A 19,248-nucleotide genomic window follows, 5' to 3' on the forward strand; every position below is an offset into this window, starting at 1 on the left:
TACATTGAAACTTGACAAAACATGTGTGTCCAATAAAAACTTTAACTGAAACCAAGTTTTGTGTCAATTGTAAACTTAGTAAATCTGTGTTCACACACTCGCTCATACAAAAGAGAAATGTGGCATGAAGAGAGAGAGCCAAATTAAGGCGTTTCCTGGAAATTGTCCAATAGGAACATTCCAATCTTTTACGATCTGTTATACACAACCAGGGAGTAAAAAGATATTTTATAAAATGTTTCCAAATATTCATATAATTTTCACGGTCTAGCTGCTATCTCCAGATCGGTCCAAACAAGATGTAAAATGTAATGCTCCAGACACTTAACTAACTTTTCTGTCATTTGGGAAAAGTGTTTCTAAATAAGTGGCTATAACGGATAATCTTTTAATACCGCTAGTTCATTAAATTAATTTGGGTAACAAAGTTTGACCAATCCCTCTGGTTGGGGACCTGTCAGGAGCAGTGAGCGCCCACAGTACAGCCTCCAGGGACTCATCTCCAGATCTTGTGCCAGGATCTTAGAGGGTTTTCACACCTACACCATTTGGTGCGCTTAAAGCAAAATCAAGTCTGCTAACCGGATTTGATTCAGTAGAACTTGCACTTTTCCACAGTGTGGCAAACAAAACAGGAGGAATACTCCAAAAGACTCCATAATCCCTGTTGTATATAATCAGATCAAAATTCATTACAAAAAGCAGACTGCTGTTCTGCTTTAGTTTAAAGACTATTTAGTGTACATGGGCTCGCCTCATGGATTTATTCTAGTATAATGGTCTAGCAGGCTGTGCAGTCTTACCTCGAGCTACGTCTTTATAACCCGGACAGCAGTAATCAAGACAAAAATGTTGTGTTTCTCCTCCTCTAACTCTCTGACAGCGCCCCCTGCTGACACAGTGTGGATAACACCGTCTGACCCACCCATAACACGCAGTACATCAAGTTATTATTATTGATTAAAAACATGATAAGGCTAAACAGCCTAGTAATATATTTTATTAAATGGAGGTCCAAAAATCTAATTCTTGGAGAATAAAATGTGTTATAAGAATTAACTTTCTTCTCATTTCAGTAAAAAATTAAATATATTGGCCACAATAAAAGCTTAAGTACCTCACATGTACCTCTATTATATCAGTCTTTAGTGAGACGAGCTCCATGGTAACACTGAAGAGAGTTGCTTGCCTTCAGCTCACATCAACAACAAACAGCTTTGTGAATAATAAAAACGTCATCATGAACAGGCACTGTATTATGTTCAGGCACTACCTGTCTCCTCGTCCTGCTGCTTTATTCCCCACTGTCACTTACACCAGACAATAAACTTTGACCTCCACTACCTCTGAGATCGAGATCGATGTAATGGGCACCCCTGATGTAGGCTATTTATGCAGCAGCCGTGTGTTCCTTTTGCAGTTCATCAGGGAGCCTACTGTAGGCCTACTCTGTCTTAAGTTCTTTATCATTTTAAAACGAATAAGACTGTGTCGCTGCTCTCTCTCCATAGCGCCCAGGCAACTCCACTGTGCAAGTCACAGTTTAAACTGATGCAGACAGATCGAGGCACGGTTGGGAGTGTATAAAAATAGGCATCATATTCAATAAGAAACAGTGAAGTAGAGCAAATGAAACAAAATGTGCTATGGATCCGACACTGCGGCATGCTCAATGCTAAAGTGGTTCTTACAAATGTTTAAAAATGTTTTTATAAATGTAACAGCGTCAGTTGAGACGTCCTGACAGACAGCCTGTAGTGTTTTCTTCATGTGATTGCGAGTGCAGGGGCTGCTCAGGGAAATTAACACTGACTGAGTAAACTGAGCGATGAGTTGCACCAGACTACAAGAAATTATGAATCTGAAATAATGCACCAGAAATTAGATTCATGCAACTATTTAGCTATTATTATTATTATTTTATTTTATGTTTTTATTATTCATTGTTACATACATACAAACAGGGTTCAAATTTTAGTCCCCAACCGAAACAGTTAAGGGGCCCAACAGGTGTGAAAACGTCCTCAGTCAGGACCAAGCTGAAGGAATAGGCTATTCACACAAATTCATGGACAATAAAAACAAATTATTTTAAGTGGGTTTTCACGCCTAAAATTTAAACACTATGCACTAGTCATTATTTGAGCGTTAGTGTCTCTAACATCCTCCCACTCTACATATGTGAGTACTTTTTTCAATCTTTAAACATTTCTTTGTCATGATTCACACGATTTCAAACATTCATGGCACTATCTTTTGATTGAGTCAAACTGCTGTTTGATCATTCAGATGACTGAGCGTTGCACTCCAAATTACAATTTGAGCTGCTTCCAGAAACCCTGTAATCTTTTTAGGAATCCCATTTTCATGATATCTAGTTTTGTTTACATTTAGTCTAATAGATTTTTGTACACATAATTTCTTCATCTGTGGTCTCTGATGGTGTATGCAACGGCAAGTCACTGACGGTCATGATGGATTTAGGTCCACACAATTATGTTATTCTTTTGTAGCCATATGTTAAACATATTATAAAGGTATTTAAGATGGTAAAATGCTTATGTACAGTATCAGAGCCAATGCACAACTTGAGAGAAAGATCATTTATGCTTTGTGTGCAATCTCAAAATTACTACTACTGTTTGTTCAAAGTAAATACAGTAAAGTTTTAGAAGGTTTGAGTTGAAGAAATATGTTGTTGTTTACTTTTGTTAATTCCAAGATAAGGTCATGACATTTTCCATCTTGTGTGGGCTGTTCTTCAAGAGTTTACATGGAATGATGGAGAATGTCATAAGATAAGATAAGATAAGATATTCCTTTATTGTCCCACATGGGGAAATTTCATTGGTGCAACGCAGGTAAATACAGAGGTAGATACAGAAGAACAGATCACTTATAGGAAGTCTGAAAAACACTTTCAGTAGAAGATCTTCTATAAATAAATAAAAACTCCCATAGACAAATAAATAAATAAATACCATTGCATGTGATCCCGACAGTAATTGCACATGAATATGTGTCACGACAGCACATAGATTGCACATGAATTTCACAGTAATTGCACATATGACAGAATTGCATATCAGTATTAGGTTAGGTCAGTATTGCGAAGGGATAACGTGACGATCTCCGGGTAAGACGACTGTTCTCCGCAGTTTCATGAGTTCTTCCTTTGTGGAAACGCGGTACGGCGCCGGCCGGGGGGCGGGGCCGGAGCCGGGGGCGGGGCCGGAGCCGGGGGACTCAGAGCCAAAACACATCGCAACGACACGACGAAAACACTCAATCCAGCCGAATAAAGTCAAAACAAGTTAATTTAAAGCGATTCCAGTGCGTGTCCCGATCGTTCGTGAAGTTCCTCTTTCATATAAACGTGTATATAAACGTGTACCGACGACACGCCGTACTTTAGCGCGGCCGGAGGGCGCGGGGGGGGGCTGGTGGGCTCGCTCGGAGCTAGCTCACGTCACAACAACACAACGAACGCAACGAAAAACGCTCAAATCCAGCCAAAAAAAGTCAAAAACAGTTGAATTAAAAAACTATTCCAGCGCGTGTCCCTATCGTACAGTAAAATAGAAAAAATATACTAACTATATTTACAAAATATAGGAGATAAAGCACAATAAGTGTGAGAAAGAAGAGAGAGCGTTTACACCGGGCTGCCAGCTGTACCAGCATGCATGGCTTAAGGTTAAAGAGACAACTGGAATACTTCCCTAAATTATAGTCAATATAATTATTTTATATATTTATATATGTATATATTTTTCCACCCTTGTTTGACCATTTTTAATAATTAATAATATGTAGTATGTAATCGAGGTTTCTGCATTCCATTCTCAGCATAGTTCCATAACAGTTACCTAGCAACCATACTGTAAACGGGACAAAGTTCGGCTAATTTACACAGTAATTATTATTTGACAGCTAAAAACATTATGTTGTTAAACTTTAACAACACCTTTATTTTGTAAAATAATAGTATAAATGGTCAAAGTACATATTGTAATCCTTGCGCAAAAAATTTACTTGAATTTTGGATGGAATTTTATGTTTTGGCGACGTAGAGGGATTCTTCTTTTAGAACTCTGAAATGCTTTTTACAACTTTCAAAGGCCATAGCGGAGTTTAACTTCACCGTAAAGCTAACTCTTCCTGCTTTGTAGGCGAATAAAATGTTCTATAATTAGATCATTAATTCGTAGATCATTCGTAGATCATTCTGACCCTAACTTTTACTTTGTGGCTGTACTGTGGAACAATTTAAAGACATTCAAACGCGTAAAAAACATTGTTTAGTTCATACCTTGTCAGTATTTAATGTCTTTGATTTTAACTACATTTCTGTGATGTATTTTCTTACTGCAGGCAGATGAAGGACCAGTCAAAGAAAGTGGCCAACCTGAAACAAAAGGAGCAGTTGGAGAAGAGCCGTAATGCTCAGCTGATGGAGGAGGCCAAGAAGAGGGAGGACAACCTCAACGAGAGCTCTCAGCAGTTCAAGGTTCAGAACTACACATATTTTTGCCCTACGTGAATTTCTGGTGTGCGCTATGCTACCTGAAATGTTATTACTTTGCATTGAATGTTCAACAGGTTTTGGTTGCTTTGTAGGATCACTTCAGAATCAGAATCAGAAAAGGTTTATTGCCATTGAAGAAAATTCCCAGACAGTGTTCTCGCTGGGCTGAGGTTTGAGGATGGAGGTGAAAGTACTTAAAAATGGCGTTCCGCCCTGCTAAAACCCCTCAGCAAGTACTCTGCATTGGAAATTGCTTTGGTGAATCGGCGCAACATGATGATGAAGCAGCATATATAAAATCAAAAAGGGCATGCATTAAATGAATTTAAATCTACTTTAGGGAAAAAAATTATGTACCCAAAATTTACAGTTAAAATTACAGATGTAGTGCAGAAGGTTTGTCAAATTTGTTCCAAAGGGATCTCTTTTTTGTGTCCATGGCTGGAGTTTTGAGGCCCAAATACATTGTTCTGAAGTCCAGTGGAATGCCAGTGTTAAACAGTTTGCAGAACCTTGTTATGCTCAGTCCAATATTTCTGAGCAGCAGGACAGTCCAAAAACACGTGATAATGGTTTGCCTCCTGGCTGCCAATGTAAATATAATTATTGTCCACAGCATTTCTAACAAGGATGGGAATTGATACGATTTTATCAATGTATTGACAATTCCACTTATTGATTCAGTTACTTATTCTTCCTATGTATCTATTTTTTATAAGCCTGGATTTAGGCTAATCTATTTTTTATCAATTAAATGAAAGCTTCAATGTAAAGAATTTTAAATGATGTAAAACAGAATTTGAAACTTAATTTCAGAGGGAAAGGTGTAAACACATTTCACAAATTGCTTATTTATCTGTGTTAACAGATAAGTACGAGCAGGGATCAAACAGGGCGGCTTAATGCTGAGGCAGTAGGGGTTTCTGTCGTCTCTTTCTGGGAACAGGGGAGGCTCCCTGGTTGGTCTCTTACCTCCACTGCCCCTGGTCACCACCCAGTGTCGTGCGTAAAAGCACCTATTATATCCACACGGACTCTGCAAAGTGCTACATGGGTCGTAGGCTTCACCAGAGTTTAAACTTGTAGCTTGTAGTGAGTGAGGAAGTAAAGAGGAACATAGGTTGCGTAGTATTAAGGAAGGAGGCGTATGATTCTTATGGATTGCTAAGAATAGATCTTGATTCCCATCTTTAACCTTTATAAAGATGGGAATCTTTATATTGGTATCGGTATCAGCCCCCAAAAATATCAGTTGTGCCCTAGTCAAGAGTAGATTTAGCATAATACTATATCTCCCCTTTAAATTAATTTTAAATTAACTTAAAATTAATTTATATACCACTAAACTTTTTTACCTTCTGCTCGTGTCCTTAAACCAATCTTTCCTCCATCACTACAAGCCCTTTCTGTAACGTGACAATTATGACAGAAGCAGCCCGAGGCAAAGTCAGCCAGCATGCGCCTCTCACTCAGGGAAATCGGGAGAGGAGAGGTGAACCCCGACAGTGATTGACAGTGGAGGAGCGAGCACGTTTGCCTTATATGGTCTGAGAGGTGACAGGAAAAAGAGATGGATGAAAGTCAAGTGTAGAGAGATGACAGATGGAGACAGCAGACAGAGGCCCACAGGCTGAAGTTTGCGGAGATTTAGAAATAATAGGTCTGACTTTGTTTTACACTACTTTTGATACCACATTAAGTACTATGTAATGTACTATGTAACAATGTGTAATAGCATGTGGGTATATTGATATATTGAGCTGAGTTGAGTTGAGGGATGACCAGTATAAGCCTTACTTTTGACCTCCCTGTGCTTCTTTATCGTGCCCTAATGCCCTTTCTGTCATTCTGTTTGCCTTCCACTCCGTCCATCCTCCTCCTCCACTCTTTTCCCGTAATCAAATACCTCAGTGGCTTCTCTAAATTAGAGGCAGATGAGAATGCGCTGTTTACTGCGTTTGTGTGATGGCGCTCTTTAGCCTTGATTGATATTTGGTTTACAAACTTTATGTGTGTACTTGAGAGAATGAGCTTGAGGTCTTTGTGAATCACTGAGCCTTCAACCAAATCTACAATCACAGCCTATCTACAAATATACCCACGACATCAAACTCAAAATGGAAATTGAGAATAGTTTGGAGAGTAAACTTAATCAAACACAACAGAGTGCTGATTACACAAGGTTGACTCTATGGGGGCCTTAAGCAAGATTTTGTTAGTGGCCCACCAAATGACACCTGCTACTACCAGCACAAAGTCAAAGTCTCGAGTGTTCTAGAAAAATAGAAAAATAAACACTACGGTGGCACAGAGCGATGGGGCACTTGAAAATAAAATTCATTATTTTGACTGATTCACTTTGGAGTGGATTGGTACCTTTCAAAATTGTCTCCACTGTTGTATGTGAACACCGGGAACTCAGATATTTATCCTATTCTGTGGTAAGCCCTGCCCACCGGGCATTTAGTGAGCACTCAATCTGTTTCAGAGGAAAGCAGCAGAACAAGGGCATTTTTAAGATGAACCTATATTAAAGTGGACATATCATGCATTCTTTAAACTTGCTTTTGGTCATTTTTGAGTTAGACCTCTAGGACAACAAACAGGGGAATGGCAAAAACATGATTACTCACCTTTGATTCAGCTATTAAGTCAAACTGCAGCGTCCTCATCCATGTCCTATTTTACTTTCCAAATGACACCCCGCAAGTCCACAAATTATGAATCCAGTTTGAAGAATTTAAAAAAGGCGAGTATCAGTGAAGCTGCTTCAGTAAACACTCTACTTCCTGTATAGTTAGCGTTCTGCTGATCCATGTTTTACAAAATCATGATTACACAGTTTTGACTTGGATCTAGACAAGAAATGCAATGCTCTGATCAAGGTGAGTCTTATAGTTTACTCTAGGCAGGAAACAGCAAGTTGTGCTAGCTTTGTCAGATTTCATTTCTCACTTGGTCTGCATTTTCTCAAAAATCCTGAAAAATCCAGTTGTGTGGCAGGCCTTTCATTTTGAAATCCATGCTCTTTAATCAGGACTGAAAAATAGCCTTTGACTAGATGGCTTATGGACATGGCATCAGTTACTATTTTATATGTGCAATGCTCGCTCTTCTGTCCCTTAAGATAAGATACATATATATCCAAAATGCTCATTTACGGTATAATGTTTTGTTCATGGTTTTAATAATATTGAAATAAATATGAGAAATGTATGAATAAAGACCCTGACCACAATCTGGAGATTGCCCTGTACTGTTGTTGACCGTCGCTGCTTCTGACAGGTTCCTCTGTAACTTTGATAAATTGCCCAAATCCAGATAAGTTTATCTTTTAGGGGACCATACAATTTCCCAAAGGTTCAATAAAATCAACCATAGTGTCCTATTTTATCATACAAATAAAATGTAACATCATATTTTGGAATTTTGTATTTCGGTACATAAACATTTGAACTATTATTATTAGGCCCGAGCGCCACAAGCTGGCGAGAGGCCTATTAATCTCGTAAGGCCGTGCGAAGCACGGCTGCGAAAGTGCGCACGTAGTGCGCACGAAATCGAGCGCGAAGCCCTCGCCCACTTCCAAACACTCACTAACGCACTCCTTCACTCACGCACGCCCCGTGCATACTAATTAGTAGTAGGAAAATGGAACATTACCGTTGTAAACGGGCGAAGCCCGTGCAAAAGTGCGCACTAAACATGCACTTTACATTGGGATGACGACCGCGAAGCGGTTGTCATCCCCATATAAAGCACTCATTTGCCCTAAGTAGCTCACAAATACGTTCCCCATCTCTTGCATGTTCCGTGCATATAAGCATGTAATGCAAAAATTGAACATTATTACTGTATAGAGGGCCAAAAACACAAAGTGGGCAGAGCCCACTCAAAATTAACGAAAGTACCCGTCAGTGACCAGGGACCCACACCATGAGGTAGGAAAGCGCGAGCGCTTTCCGAAAATGTATAGTTTATGATATTTGAAAAATGGGAAACATTGTTTTCGCATCGGAATATTATTCTTTCTTTCTTCTTTCTTTCTTTCTTTCTTTCTTCTCGGGACCAACCCCCCTATTTTTCACCCAGTGAACATTGACGAAAAGTCACAAAAATTTGCACACCTCTAAAAACCGTGCCTCTCTACATTCTGGCTATTTCTCTTTTGTAAGATAAAAAAAAAAAAATACCAAAAATGCATTGAGAGATAGGAAATGACCCAAAAAAAATCTGATCGTAGAATCATAAAATTTGGCGCAGAGGTAGATGGTGACAAGAGTAGTAAAAAATATTATTACGGCAACGCCGTCCACCCAACCAAATGTCGGCCATATTGGTTCAAAAATGGCTAAGCAGGACTCGGGAGTTTTTCCAAACGTCGTACTTTTACAAACTCCTCCCAGGGCGTTGGCTCTAAAAAGCTGAAATTTGGTGAAAATGCTACTGAGGAGTGGGACATCAAAAGTTATTCAAATTACATCGATACCTGTCACGGTCTCTGTGCGGCGAAGCCGCAAACTTTAGCTAGAATTTCAGAAATCTCCCAAATTTAACATTTCTGCCGTTTGCGCCGATAAAGTCCGAATTGCGTCAAATTAGAATCAGTTGTTAAACTCTTTGCGCTAAACGTACTTGAAGTGAAATAAATTAATTTGGCACCACAGCGCCCCCTACAGATTTTATATGGAGGTTAAATGTTTAGTTTTGCGAAATTTTATGAAATTTGACACACAACTCAATTTTGGCATCCCCATCAAAAAAGTCAATGAGACCCATGTCATAATTGTTATGGTTTTGCCCTAGCGATGACCAAAACCTCCCATGTTATTCCAATGGGGAAATCGCCAGAACATGTTTACACTTTAGACTTTCACAAACTCCTCCCAGGGCGTTAGCCCTATTAACCTGAAATTTGGTGAGACTCATCTTCAGGGGTGAACCGTCAAAAGTTATTCACCTTTTAATTCAAAGAGTCACGGTGTCTGTGCGGCAAAGCCGCACATTTTGCCAAGAATTCAAAATAAAATAGCTTTTTGATGGTAAAACAAAGGGGAGAAGATGTGACAGCGTCACAGATTCAGCAGTAGGCGTAATAAAAGGACAATTGGGGCGGGTTAGCGCCCCCTCCTCTTACGGCGTGGCGGCGGTGTGGCGGCGGTGTGGCGAGGGCCGATCATTGCCGCTTGCGGCTATATTTATTATTATTATCCTGATGACTATACTGATGAGCATAATGAAAACCATAAGATCCCTGTAAATTCAGTGGTTAAGGTTCAAATATGGTATAAAACGTAACTAGACTATCAAATTAATCACAGAAGTGCACTTCAAATCCTTAATTTAAAGATTTGCAAAACACTACAGGTAAAACTGTAAGGTTGTTTTCTCCAAAGGCATTTTTCTCCCTCAAGACATAAAGATCAGCCCTTAAAGTAGCACTTACACACACCAAACTTCACTATCTTGGACTCAACAAGACAAGACGGATCATACAGAAAGATTTGTTCATATCCGGATTTATTCAACTTGTAACTCAAAAAATTAGGCAAAAATATTACACACATTTTTTGTACCTAAGAAGCAGTTCAGAGTGATATCTCTATGTATGGGCTTTTTTAATTTCTTGATTTAAATCAGCTCTTTTTGCTGTGTTTTAAAATGCTTTTCATTTCAATAGATCAACGCGGGCGTGACGTCAGAATATTAATGAGCACTACAAAAGTCCCGGATGAACATGCAAGCCTCCTCAGGCCGTTAGGGAAATAACATGGGAAAATGGCAGAACAACAGCGACTACGACTGCTAATCTCAATCAAATTGATGAAAGATGACGTCCCAAGAGCGAAAGTTGAAACAGCATAAAGCAGAGGACCATTCTGAACTAGTTGAAGCAATGTTTACGGTGCAGAGCACGTCGTATTAGCGGAAAGAAGGCTGAACTTGTAAAAAAGTATATCCGGGCTTTCAGCGTCTTCATCTAGACTCTCTCTCCTCGGTTCACAACAAGTCAGATTTTTGAACATTACGACATGGCATTTGTAAGGGTTTACTGAATAAAACTGATGTTAATTCTACAGCGTTTGCGGAACACGGTAGACTTATATCCCGGAGCCCCAGCCGCAGGCAGCGGTGAGTGACAATCTGCGTCCCCGGGGTATGCTCACTTTTAAGGGCAGAACGCGCCCCCTTCCCCGCGCTCTACGGGTCTAAATTTCACGGAAGAGACATGGACACAAGAGTCTTTGACCACTCTCCGGAGAACGCCGCAGAGGGGACGTGTTCTGCCCGTGAAAGTAAGCAAGCGTGCCGTAGTTTGGACACCCTTGATCAACACTCTCATTTTGTCCAACAAACAACAATTGCAGTTCTCCAGTTGTTACACAGTTTGACATTCCAATTGGTTTTGTTGGGCAGGACTCTCTCCGACACAGAGAGGAGCGCATCGAGGAGCTGGAGGAGGCTTTGAGGGAGAGCGTCCAGATCACTGCAGAGCGCGAGGTTGTTCTGGCCCAAGAGGAGCAGGCGCGAACCCACTCCGAAAAGCAGGTACGCCCCCTCGCATTAACCAAAAACTCATCTGCATGCTCCACCTAAGTCCTTACGTTGAACCTTTTCCCTCAGTCTTTGTCAGTTCAGCATGACAAACATTTAGTCTAATACAGAGACAGAAAATAGTCTTACTTTAATGTGAAAATGTAAACTTTAGTCACTGCTAGCTGAGCTCATTCAGGTGTGGTTACAAGGGTGTTAGTCCAGTCACTGCTCATTTAGTGTTAGACATGTAAATACAGCCCTATTTCAGGCATAGTTGTGCTTTATACACTGCAAACCTTGTCAAAAAAAGACATGTCAGGTGGTAATTTTGTGAGTTTTGCAATTTTAACATATCATTCTTGACATACACGTAACTTCTGTTTTGGAGTGTACGCCTGCTTGTCTCTATAGAGATTTGGCTTGTCAAAAGTATGTTGAAAATCTGATACTAATCAATGCTATACCAGTGTCACAAATAGATTATTTTCAATCAAGTTTTTTCTTTTTTTTAAGATTAAAAAATCACATGACAAAAATCAAAAGAGATAATTTGACCTTTCCTAAAAGATTTTAGGATGATCTTGAGCTTACTCAGAACTTGTATAAGACCACTGGGTTTAATAATGAAAGTCAGTCTAACATCAGTATCGGAAATCAAGTTTATTCATTAGTATCAAAATGGACTTTGAAATGTTAGTATTGTGACAACACTGACAGTGTTCTTGTGATGTTTTTTACACACTTCACACGTATCTAGCCAACATTTACTTTCTCACAGGTGTTTTTGGTATTTGTCTTTTTATTAGCTGGAATATTCCTGAATTTACATTCTTACTGTGTTAAGGTAATGCAATACTGTGGAACATTATGGGCAAACCCTTAACATGGAGACAAGCAGGTGGCAGGCCCAGAAAAAAACCCAGTGCACCACATTTATTCATAATTATTTACACTGTCCGATCGATTACCATAACTATTGAATTTGAATATAAAATAAATAAACTAATTAGGAATATCCCAATCCTATACTGGTATTGTGATTGGTGCCAATCTACATGGGCTTGTATTGGGATCAGTGAACAGACACACGTAATGCTACAGTTAATGATAGATGTACAGCTTTATTTTTGTGACATTTTATTTACAGTAGGTCACCATAAACAAACAGTAATTACTGCATTTTAACAATCTTTATCTTTAAAAGAAAATGTTGACAAAAGCAAGAGGAGATAGAAAAATCACATTGATTTTCTGTCTGACATTTGGACTGTAGTTTGTTTACTGTTCCTCGGCCGACTTATCACATTTAATTTAAGCAGTAATACTAAGTGTGGCTTCTGACAGGTTTAATTAAACAAAATTGAAGCCATTAAATGCACTATGGGCTGGCGGAGGGATTTGTTCTGCTAAAATGCTTCACTTAAAGATGATGGAGCAGGAAAAGGTTGAAAATTTATGCCATATTGTCGTTCTGTTATTAGCAAATGGACACCTGATATAAAAATATTTATCCCAACTCTAGATGGGAAGGGCTTGATATAAAATGTATTTTTTTATCATTGGTATTACACATTTTACAGCTTATAACATATGCAAAGCTGCACAATAACATATGAAATGATGAAGTGATATCGATATTGCAATATTTGTGTACACGTTTTGACACATTCATTTCAGTTCTACTGAAACTAAATTGTCTATGCTTTAATTTACTAGTCAGTCTCTGTCAGAACAAAATCTTAATATTTACTATTCTAAGATGAAATCAGTTCCATATTAGGACTTAAGGAAAATAATAAATAAAATCTCCCTTTTTCATTTTAAAACAAAGATTTAATTAAACAGTATTTCTGCTATATTGAGAACCTTGGTGATATTGCGATGTAGTAATAATGCAATAATGATTATTGTGTTCGCTAATATTGCAATGATCAGTACTTTTGTGATATATATACCATGCAGCCTAATACATTTCTATGTTTATTAAATTAATGAGTATTTATTTTAAGCTGACACTTTGGCTACGTTCTCACTGCAGGGTATGAGGCCCAATACGGATTTTTGTTCAAATTTTATTATTTGTGAGATGGTGAGGTTTAAGTGGTTCACATTACAAAAAAAATGAGACTGTTGTTTGTGTCTAGTGTGAATCGAATTTAGCCCAAGGTGGCCCGCATGCGCACATAAGAACACAACATTACACGTAGCGACTGTGTTTACAGATGTAAAAAAGGCACGTTACCTCCTTATAATTATGTCCTTAGTTTCTTCAATTCTGCACGAAGACTTTTATTTCCGCTGGCATTGCAGCCAGGAGCGCTTAATCCCTTGCTCGGCCAACTTCTTCACAATCTCCTCAAATACTCAAAACATTTTGCTTGAATTGGATGTACCCCCCCTAAGGCCCGAAGTCACTGGGATAGGCTCCAGTCACCCGCGACCCCGAAGCGGTAGAAAATGGATGGATGGATGGATGGATTAGTCACCCCGCACATTGATTATTTCACAAAATTATTTCTTCTTCCACTGACAGTTTTCGGCTCCTTCGTCTACCATTTCTTTGACTCAGAATTGTGACGTTTATCCTGGAAATGTTGCCTATTTATGACCTTTAGGTCGGATCTGGAGACTTGAGCGTTCGGACTGAAGTTGCATTCTAAAAGATACAATTCGGAATTTGAACAAATCAGATGTGTGCTGTTCCCTGAAAAAATTGGATACAGGTCACACATGGGCCGGAATTGACCTGCAGTGTGAAAGTAGCCTTTGTTAGTGAAATGTATTTACCTTGACACATTTTGGCTGCTAACTGTGAGCCATCTTTAGAATTGTCACAAGTCCTGGTTGTTACTTTCTTGGAGAAGGGTGTCCTGTGTGTGTTTTAGTCCGTCCCACATGGGACATTACAGCTCACAAACAAAGTTGTCTGCCTAAAAGAAATGAAGATATATTCATCGCATATATTCATCGCAGTGGTAAATCGTGCCCAGGAACCTAGGCTTTCAGAGACGTTACAGATCCCAAAGTGAACCTAAAGAGCCTCACCCCCAGCACACTCCTGCAGACACATGATCCAGTCTGTTTTCAATGCAAATGGAACATGCACTTCTGCCCACTGTCACTATCGTCCTGAAGTGAAACTACGCTGACAGTCTTAGTGCTGATGTGCATAAAACTAAGTCTGATGCCCGCTGTAGGCAAGCATTTTGAAAATACAAATTAGTTTCATTGACAAGTTGTGTCAAGAAATTACACATGAATCAATGCTATTACTTAACAGTCAGAGAACATAATTCAACTTAGAATATTAAACGACACAGAAACGTCAGTCTTTTGTGTGGCTTGCAAGGGAGAGGAAGGCTTAGCCGCGTCAAGATGTTGTAAGCAACCTGAACGACTTTCCAAAATCACTCTCAGCGTTCCTCCCTCTTACAAGTCATTTTATTAAAATCACACATAAAAAGGAGGCGGGTCACATTTCTCATTGGTCAGCTTCACATTAAGGCACTTGTCTTTTACGACTCTTTGGTATTATCTTTAGAGATAAAAACCTTGGTGAATGTTCTACCCATCTGGTCCCCAGGATGGGAGGAACATTCCTCACGGCTGCTTCTACAACATCTTCACACATGTTATTAGAAATACATGCCTTTCCCTCCCCCCAGGCTAATGATGCAGATAACTTTTAACACACAAATATAATCATATATTTACATTTTATCACAAGTTGTCAACATGATGCCAAAGGATTGATTTGTTTTGAAGTGATTTTAATCCTGACAAAAGAAAATTATATTCTTGATTTAAAAGTAACAAACAGTCTTGCATGCTTAAAATGTGTTCTATACAATGGGCGGCAGTAGCTCAGTATGGGCAGCATTTGCTCAGTATGTGCGGCAGTAGCTCAGTATGGGCAGCTTTATCTCAGTATGTGCGGCAGTAGCTCAGTATGGGCAGCTTTATCTCAGTATGTGCGGCAGTAGCTCAGTATGGGCAGCATTATCTCAGTATGGGCGGCAGTAGCTCAGTATGGGCAGCATTTGCTCAGTATGTGCGGCAGTAGCTCAGTATGGGCAGCATTATCTCAGTATGGGCGGCAGTAGCTCAGTATGGGCGGCAGTAGCTCAGTATGGGCAGCATTTGCTCAGTATGTGCGGCAGTAGCTCAGTATGGGCAGCATTATCTCAGTATGGGCGGCAGTAGCTCATTATGGGCGGCAGTAGCTCAGTATGGGCGGCAGTAGCTCAGTATGTGCAGCAGTAGCTCAGTATGCGCGGCAGTAGCTCAGGCAGTTGCTCAGTATGGGCGGCAGTAGTATTAGGTCTAGATCAAACCCCAGCTGCCTCACGAAAGTCAGAATTCCAATATGGCGGCGACCGAAACGAAAATTACTGGCCCCAAGATTGCGGCGACCGTCCCGCTGATACAGCTCAGGCAATAATCTCTCTTGTCCCCAACAGTAACCTTCGCCCTAACCCAGTGTCTGAAGCGTATCGAGGGCCGCCTTATAATTTTTGTCTTTTTTGGCCGCCAAGAGGGCCGCCATATTGGGGCCAATTCTGACTTCCATGAGGCATCAGGGGTTTGATCTAATACTGACCGCAGCAGTAGCTCAGTATGGGCGGCAGTAGCTCAGTATGGGCGGCAGTAGCTCAGTATGGGCGGCAGTAGCTCAGTATGGGCGGCAGTAGCTCAGTATGGGCGGCAGTAGCTCAATGGGAGAGTGTTTGTCTTCTGATCAAATGATCGAGGGTTAAAATCCCGCTCTGGTAGAGCCTCAAGTGAATACTACCAATGTGTCCTTGGGCAAGACACTTAACCCAACTTGTCCTTGATGTACGGAGTGCTTTTATGGTAGAAAAGCGCTATATAAATGTGACCATTTTACAATATATATAGATTTTTTTAGGTTCGCATGCACTGTCCTCGGATGGTTGTTGACTTGGTAATAAATTGCAGTGGTCTGACACAAGACAGCATTTAACCTTCACAAACTGCTCACAAAATGGAAGAAGTGCTAACTGCTGTCTAAACAGGGCACCTCTGCAGCACATCACATTCAGACGCTGCCAACACAACTCCTCTGACTGGAAAACTCTATATACACAAGTAAATTCTAAATAAATATGTTCTAGTGTTTTATGGCTAAGTCAAAGCAAATGGAATTTTCAGATGGTGATTTATTGAATGATGAGAGTGGGAGGGATGGAGCGCTGTTTTAATGAGGTCATAATAAATTGACACACTGTGTACGCTAGTATCAGCAACACTCAAGACTAAAGACTAAAGATAAATATATGAGTAGACAGACATGGACAGAAAATAGAACCATCTTTAGACCACATGTTGTTTGAGTGGATTCTCTATTCCTTTATTTATAGATATAGAATATAGAGCAGGAAACTGGCCATTAGATATTAACCGGCTGTTTCCTTGGACGCAGACCCGGGCCGTAGTACAGCACAGTGATCTGAGGGAAGAAGCTGTGCTCAGGATTTGCACCTGGGTGCACCTGATCATTTACAGCAACACTGCAAAATCATAGACTCTGGGAACAGTGTGGAATCCAAAAGGATGGGCTGCATTAAACTTTTTTCCGGCCTCTTAATCAAGGAATTACAAGTATAAACAACTGGACAACAGGATTTGATAAATTAATCACTGCATTAAAGCGTGATGCAATTATCTGAACATATAAAAAAGTCACATTTATATAGTGCTTTTCTACCCAAGGATCCACTCACACATTCACACACCAGTGCACGTAGACACTGAGGGCAAAGAGGGTTAAGTGTCTTGCCCAAGGACACAACAGCAGGATTCACCTGTATGAGCTGGAATCCAACCCACAACTTATGGGTGGATCTGACCGCTAAACAAAGGATTTTTCTGTCGAGAGCAGGATTCAAGCTACTGCTCCCTCGACATATCTGTTGATTCTTTTAGAAGTAACACACAAAAAAGGTCAGTTGTCTTGACAAAAGTTTTAGGCTTTAGCCTCACAGTGATTACAATGATGGGGTCCAGTGACTGAGCACAGAAAGGCAACTGCAACAGAGGCTAAGGCTCCGCTGAGAACTTCTGACACAGGATTTGGACACAGTGATCAGCAGCATGTGTACAACATAGGTTAACCTCAACTGTGCCACAAGTGTTCTCAAAAACAATTGCCTTATTGCAATATTGAAGAGCAGTAGCCTATGATCATAAAGTTTGAGTAAACACATAACAATTCAGAATTGTATTCAAGTACCCTAAATTATTGGATTAATGCCTACAAATGTGTAGGGAAGTGGGGCCATCAGGAATAATCTTGCCTGGGGCACCAAAAGAGCTTGGATCAGCACTGCTTGGATAAGACACTTCACCCAACTCCGCTTGTTTGAATGTGATTTGTAGGAGTCTGGAAGGCCACTAGCAAGCGTTGCTTACACCACTGACTGTGACAAGTATATTATTTAACCCTAACACTATATAATAAAATATAAGATTGCTTTAAGAAGCTTGTCAAATATTGTAAATGAATCCAATTACTACAGGTTTGGACCCTGCTGCGTTCCAGTCGTCCTCAGAGGTTAAAACTCACAGTGACATTTTCTCCAAGGTTCTAAGTTCCAGTTGTCAAGTTGGACAAAAAAAAATAACAGCACATTAAAGTAATGACTCAATCAATAAAACAATAAAATAAAAAATAGCTATTGTATCCATGTAAGAAATGCATGAAAGCCACTGAAGGAAAAATAAGACAAGCACTATCGCTTATGAAGCAGGTGTTTATGTTTCAAATTTTCTCTGAGTTTCCGGACATCCGGCTATGAATTTTTAGTTGGAAGGCTGTTCCAGTCTAAATGTACAAGTTGAAACACAGAAAATTCAAGCTCCGAGAACAAATGGAACGCACTACAAAAGTAAACTGATCAATTAAAGCATAATTTTTAGATGATCAGGTAATGGGTTGGTTATTGGCGATCCCAAATACTATACTCCTTACTACACTCAGGTATCTATAGATGTCAAGTGGGGACCATAGCAATTCATACAATTGAAGTTAAAATATAATATAATTTGTTTATATCTGTTCAAAGTATTGAGCCCCTCAAGTAAATTCACTCAGTGCTCCAACAAAAACGCTATCTAGATGAGTTTGAGATGTTATTTGTTTCTATTACTCCTCCCTGTTGGTCAAACTGACCAACAGGTCTAGTGAGTTTGGGTCGACCACATGAAAATAAACTAAATCTTTCAGAAACATGAGTCCGATTCTGTCGAGCCACAGGACTGAGGTGATGAGAGAAACCTGGAGACACTTCTCTCCACAAACCAAACGAGTGCAGACCTCTCCAGCTTTCTGTCTCTGGATTAACCGACACATGTTTGAACTGTTTGTGCACTCTGTTTTTCCATCCTCTCCTGCTCACTCCAGCCGAAAATACAGCTGTGAAAGTCACACATTCGAAATAGAAATAAAACATGAAATGATGACTAGCAAAGACTGAAAGGCTTGTCTTGTCTCTTTTCACCTCGTCTTGCACCCAGCTGCCTTCACCCACTGCATCCTGGCCTCTCTTCTGTGCACCCACCCTGTTCTCCTTTCTCCCACTCGCCATTCAAAACCATGTCTTGCTTTACTGACATGCTCACGCTATCTATGATCTCAAAGGTTAAAAATCATATCTATACTTTTACGGAGATATATTGTGGTTTTTTGGGTACTTAGTATATATAATTATTACATAAATAGATCACCATTTTTCAAGTCATCTTACTCGAGGTTAAATATCTTGTTTTTTTTTAAAGGCCAACTAATAAACATATTTTGAGACCTGTCTTAAAATGGAATTACGCATGCTTTTGCTGTAGTTTGTCTGTTGTCACTGTAGCAACATTAACTCACTCTCTTTCCTCTTTTCTTCCCATATTATTTCATTATTTACACCTCTGTCCTCCTTACATTCTTTTTATTAGTATTTTGACTTCTAAATCTGTCCATCTCTCCTCACCCATTGGCTCCATGTTTCCCACTCCTCTTTTGTGCAACTCTGTTACTTTTCTCTGCATGAGAGCTCCTCTGAAGGCTTTAGGTGGTCCAAGGTAACAATTCATCCTCATAATATCATTCTGCAGTGCCTTGCATTGAACCTACCATCACCTCACGTACATTCAAACCTGCATTCATCTTAAGG

The 19,248-nt window shown here is 39.8% G+C and overlaps 1 protein-coding gene across 9 annotated transcripts in view; it reads left to right on the plus strand.

The window, feature by feature from the left end:
* LOC140366986 (ELKS/Rab6-interacting/CAST family member 1-like) overlaps positions 1-19,248 on the plus strand; it is a 226,652-nt gene that overhangs the window by 100,014 nt on the left and 107,390 nt on the right. For all 9 annotated transcript variants that reach the window (XM_072453259.1, XM_072453252.1, XM_072453253.1 and 6 more), the window contains 2 exons: positions 4,375-4,510; positions 10,946-11,077. In XM_072453259.1, the coding sequence (XP_072309360.1) occupies positions 4,375-4,510; positions 10,946-11,077 (268 nt within the window). The remainder of the gene's footprint in view (positions 1-4,374; positions 4,511-10,945; positions 11,078-19,248) is intronic.

The sequence above is a fragment of the Eucyclogobius newberryi genome, unplaced genomic scaffold (assembly GCF_026437365.1).
Source record: "Eucyclogobius newberryi isolate DKJ021-1_F unplaced genomic scaffold, fEucNew1.0.hap1 SCAF_2, whole genome shotgun sequence".
NCBI lineage: Eukaryota > Metazoa > Chordata > Actinopteri > Gobiiformes > Gobiidae > Eucyclogobius > Eucyclogobius newberryi.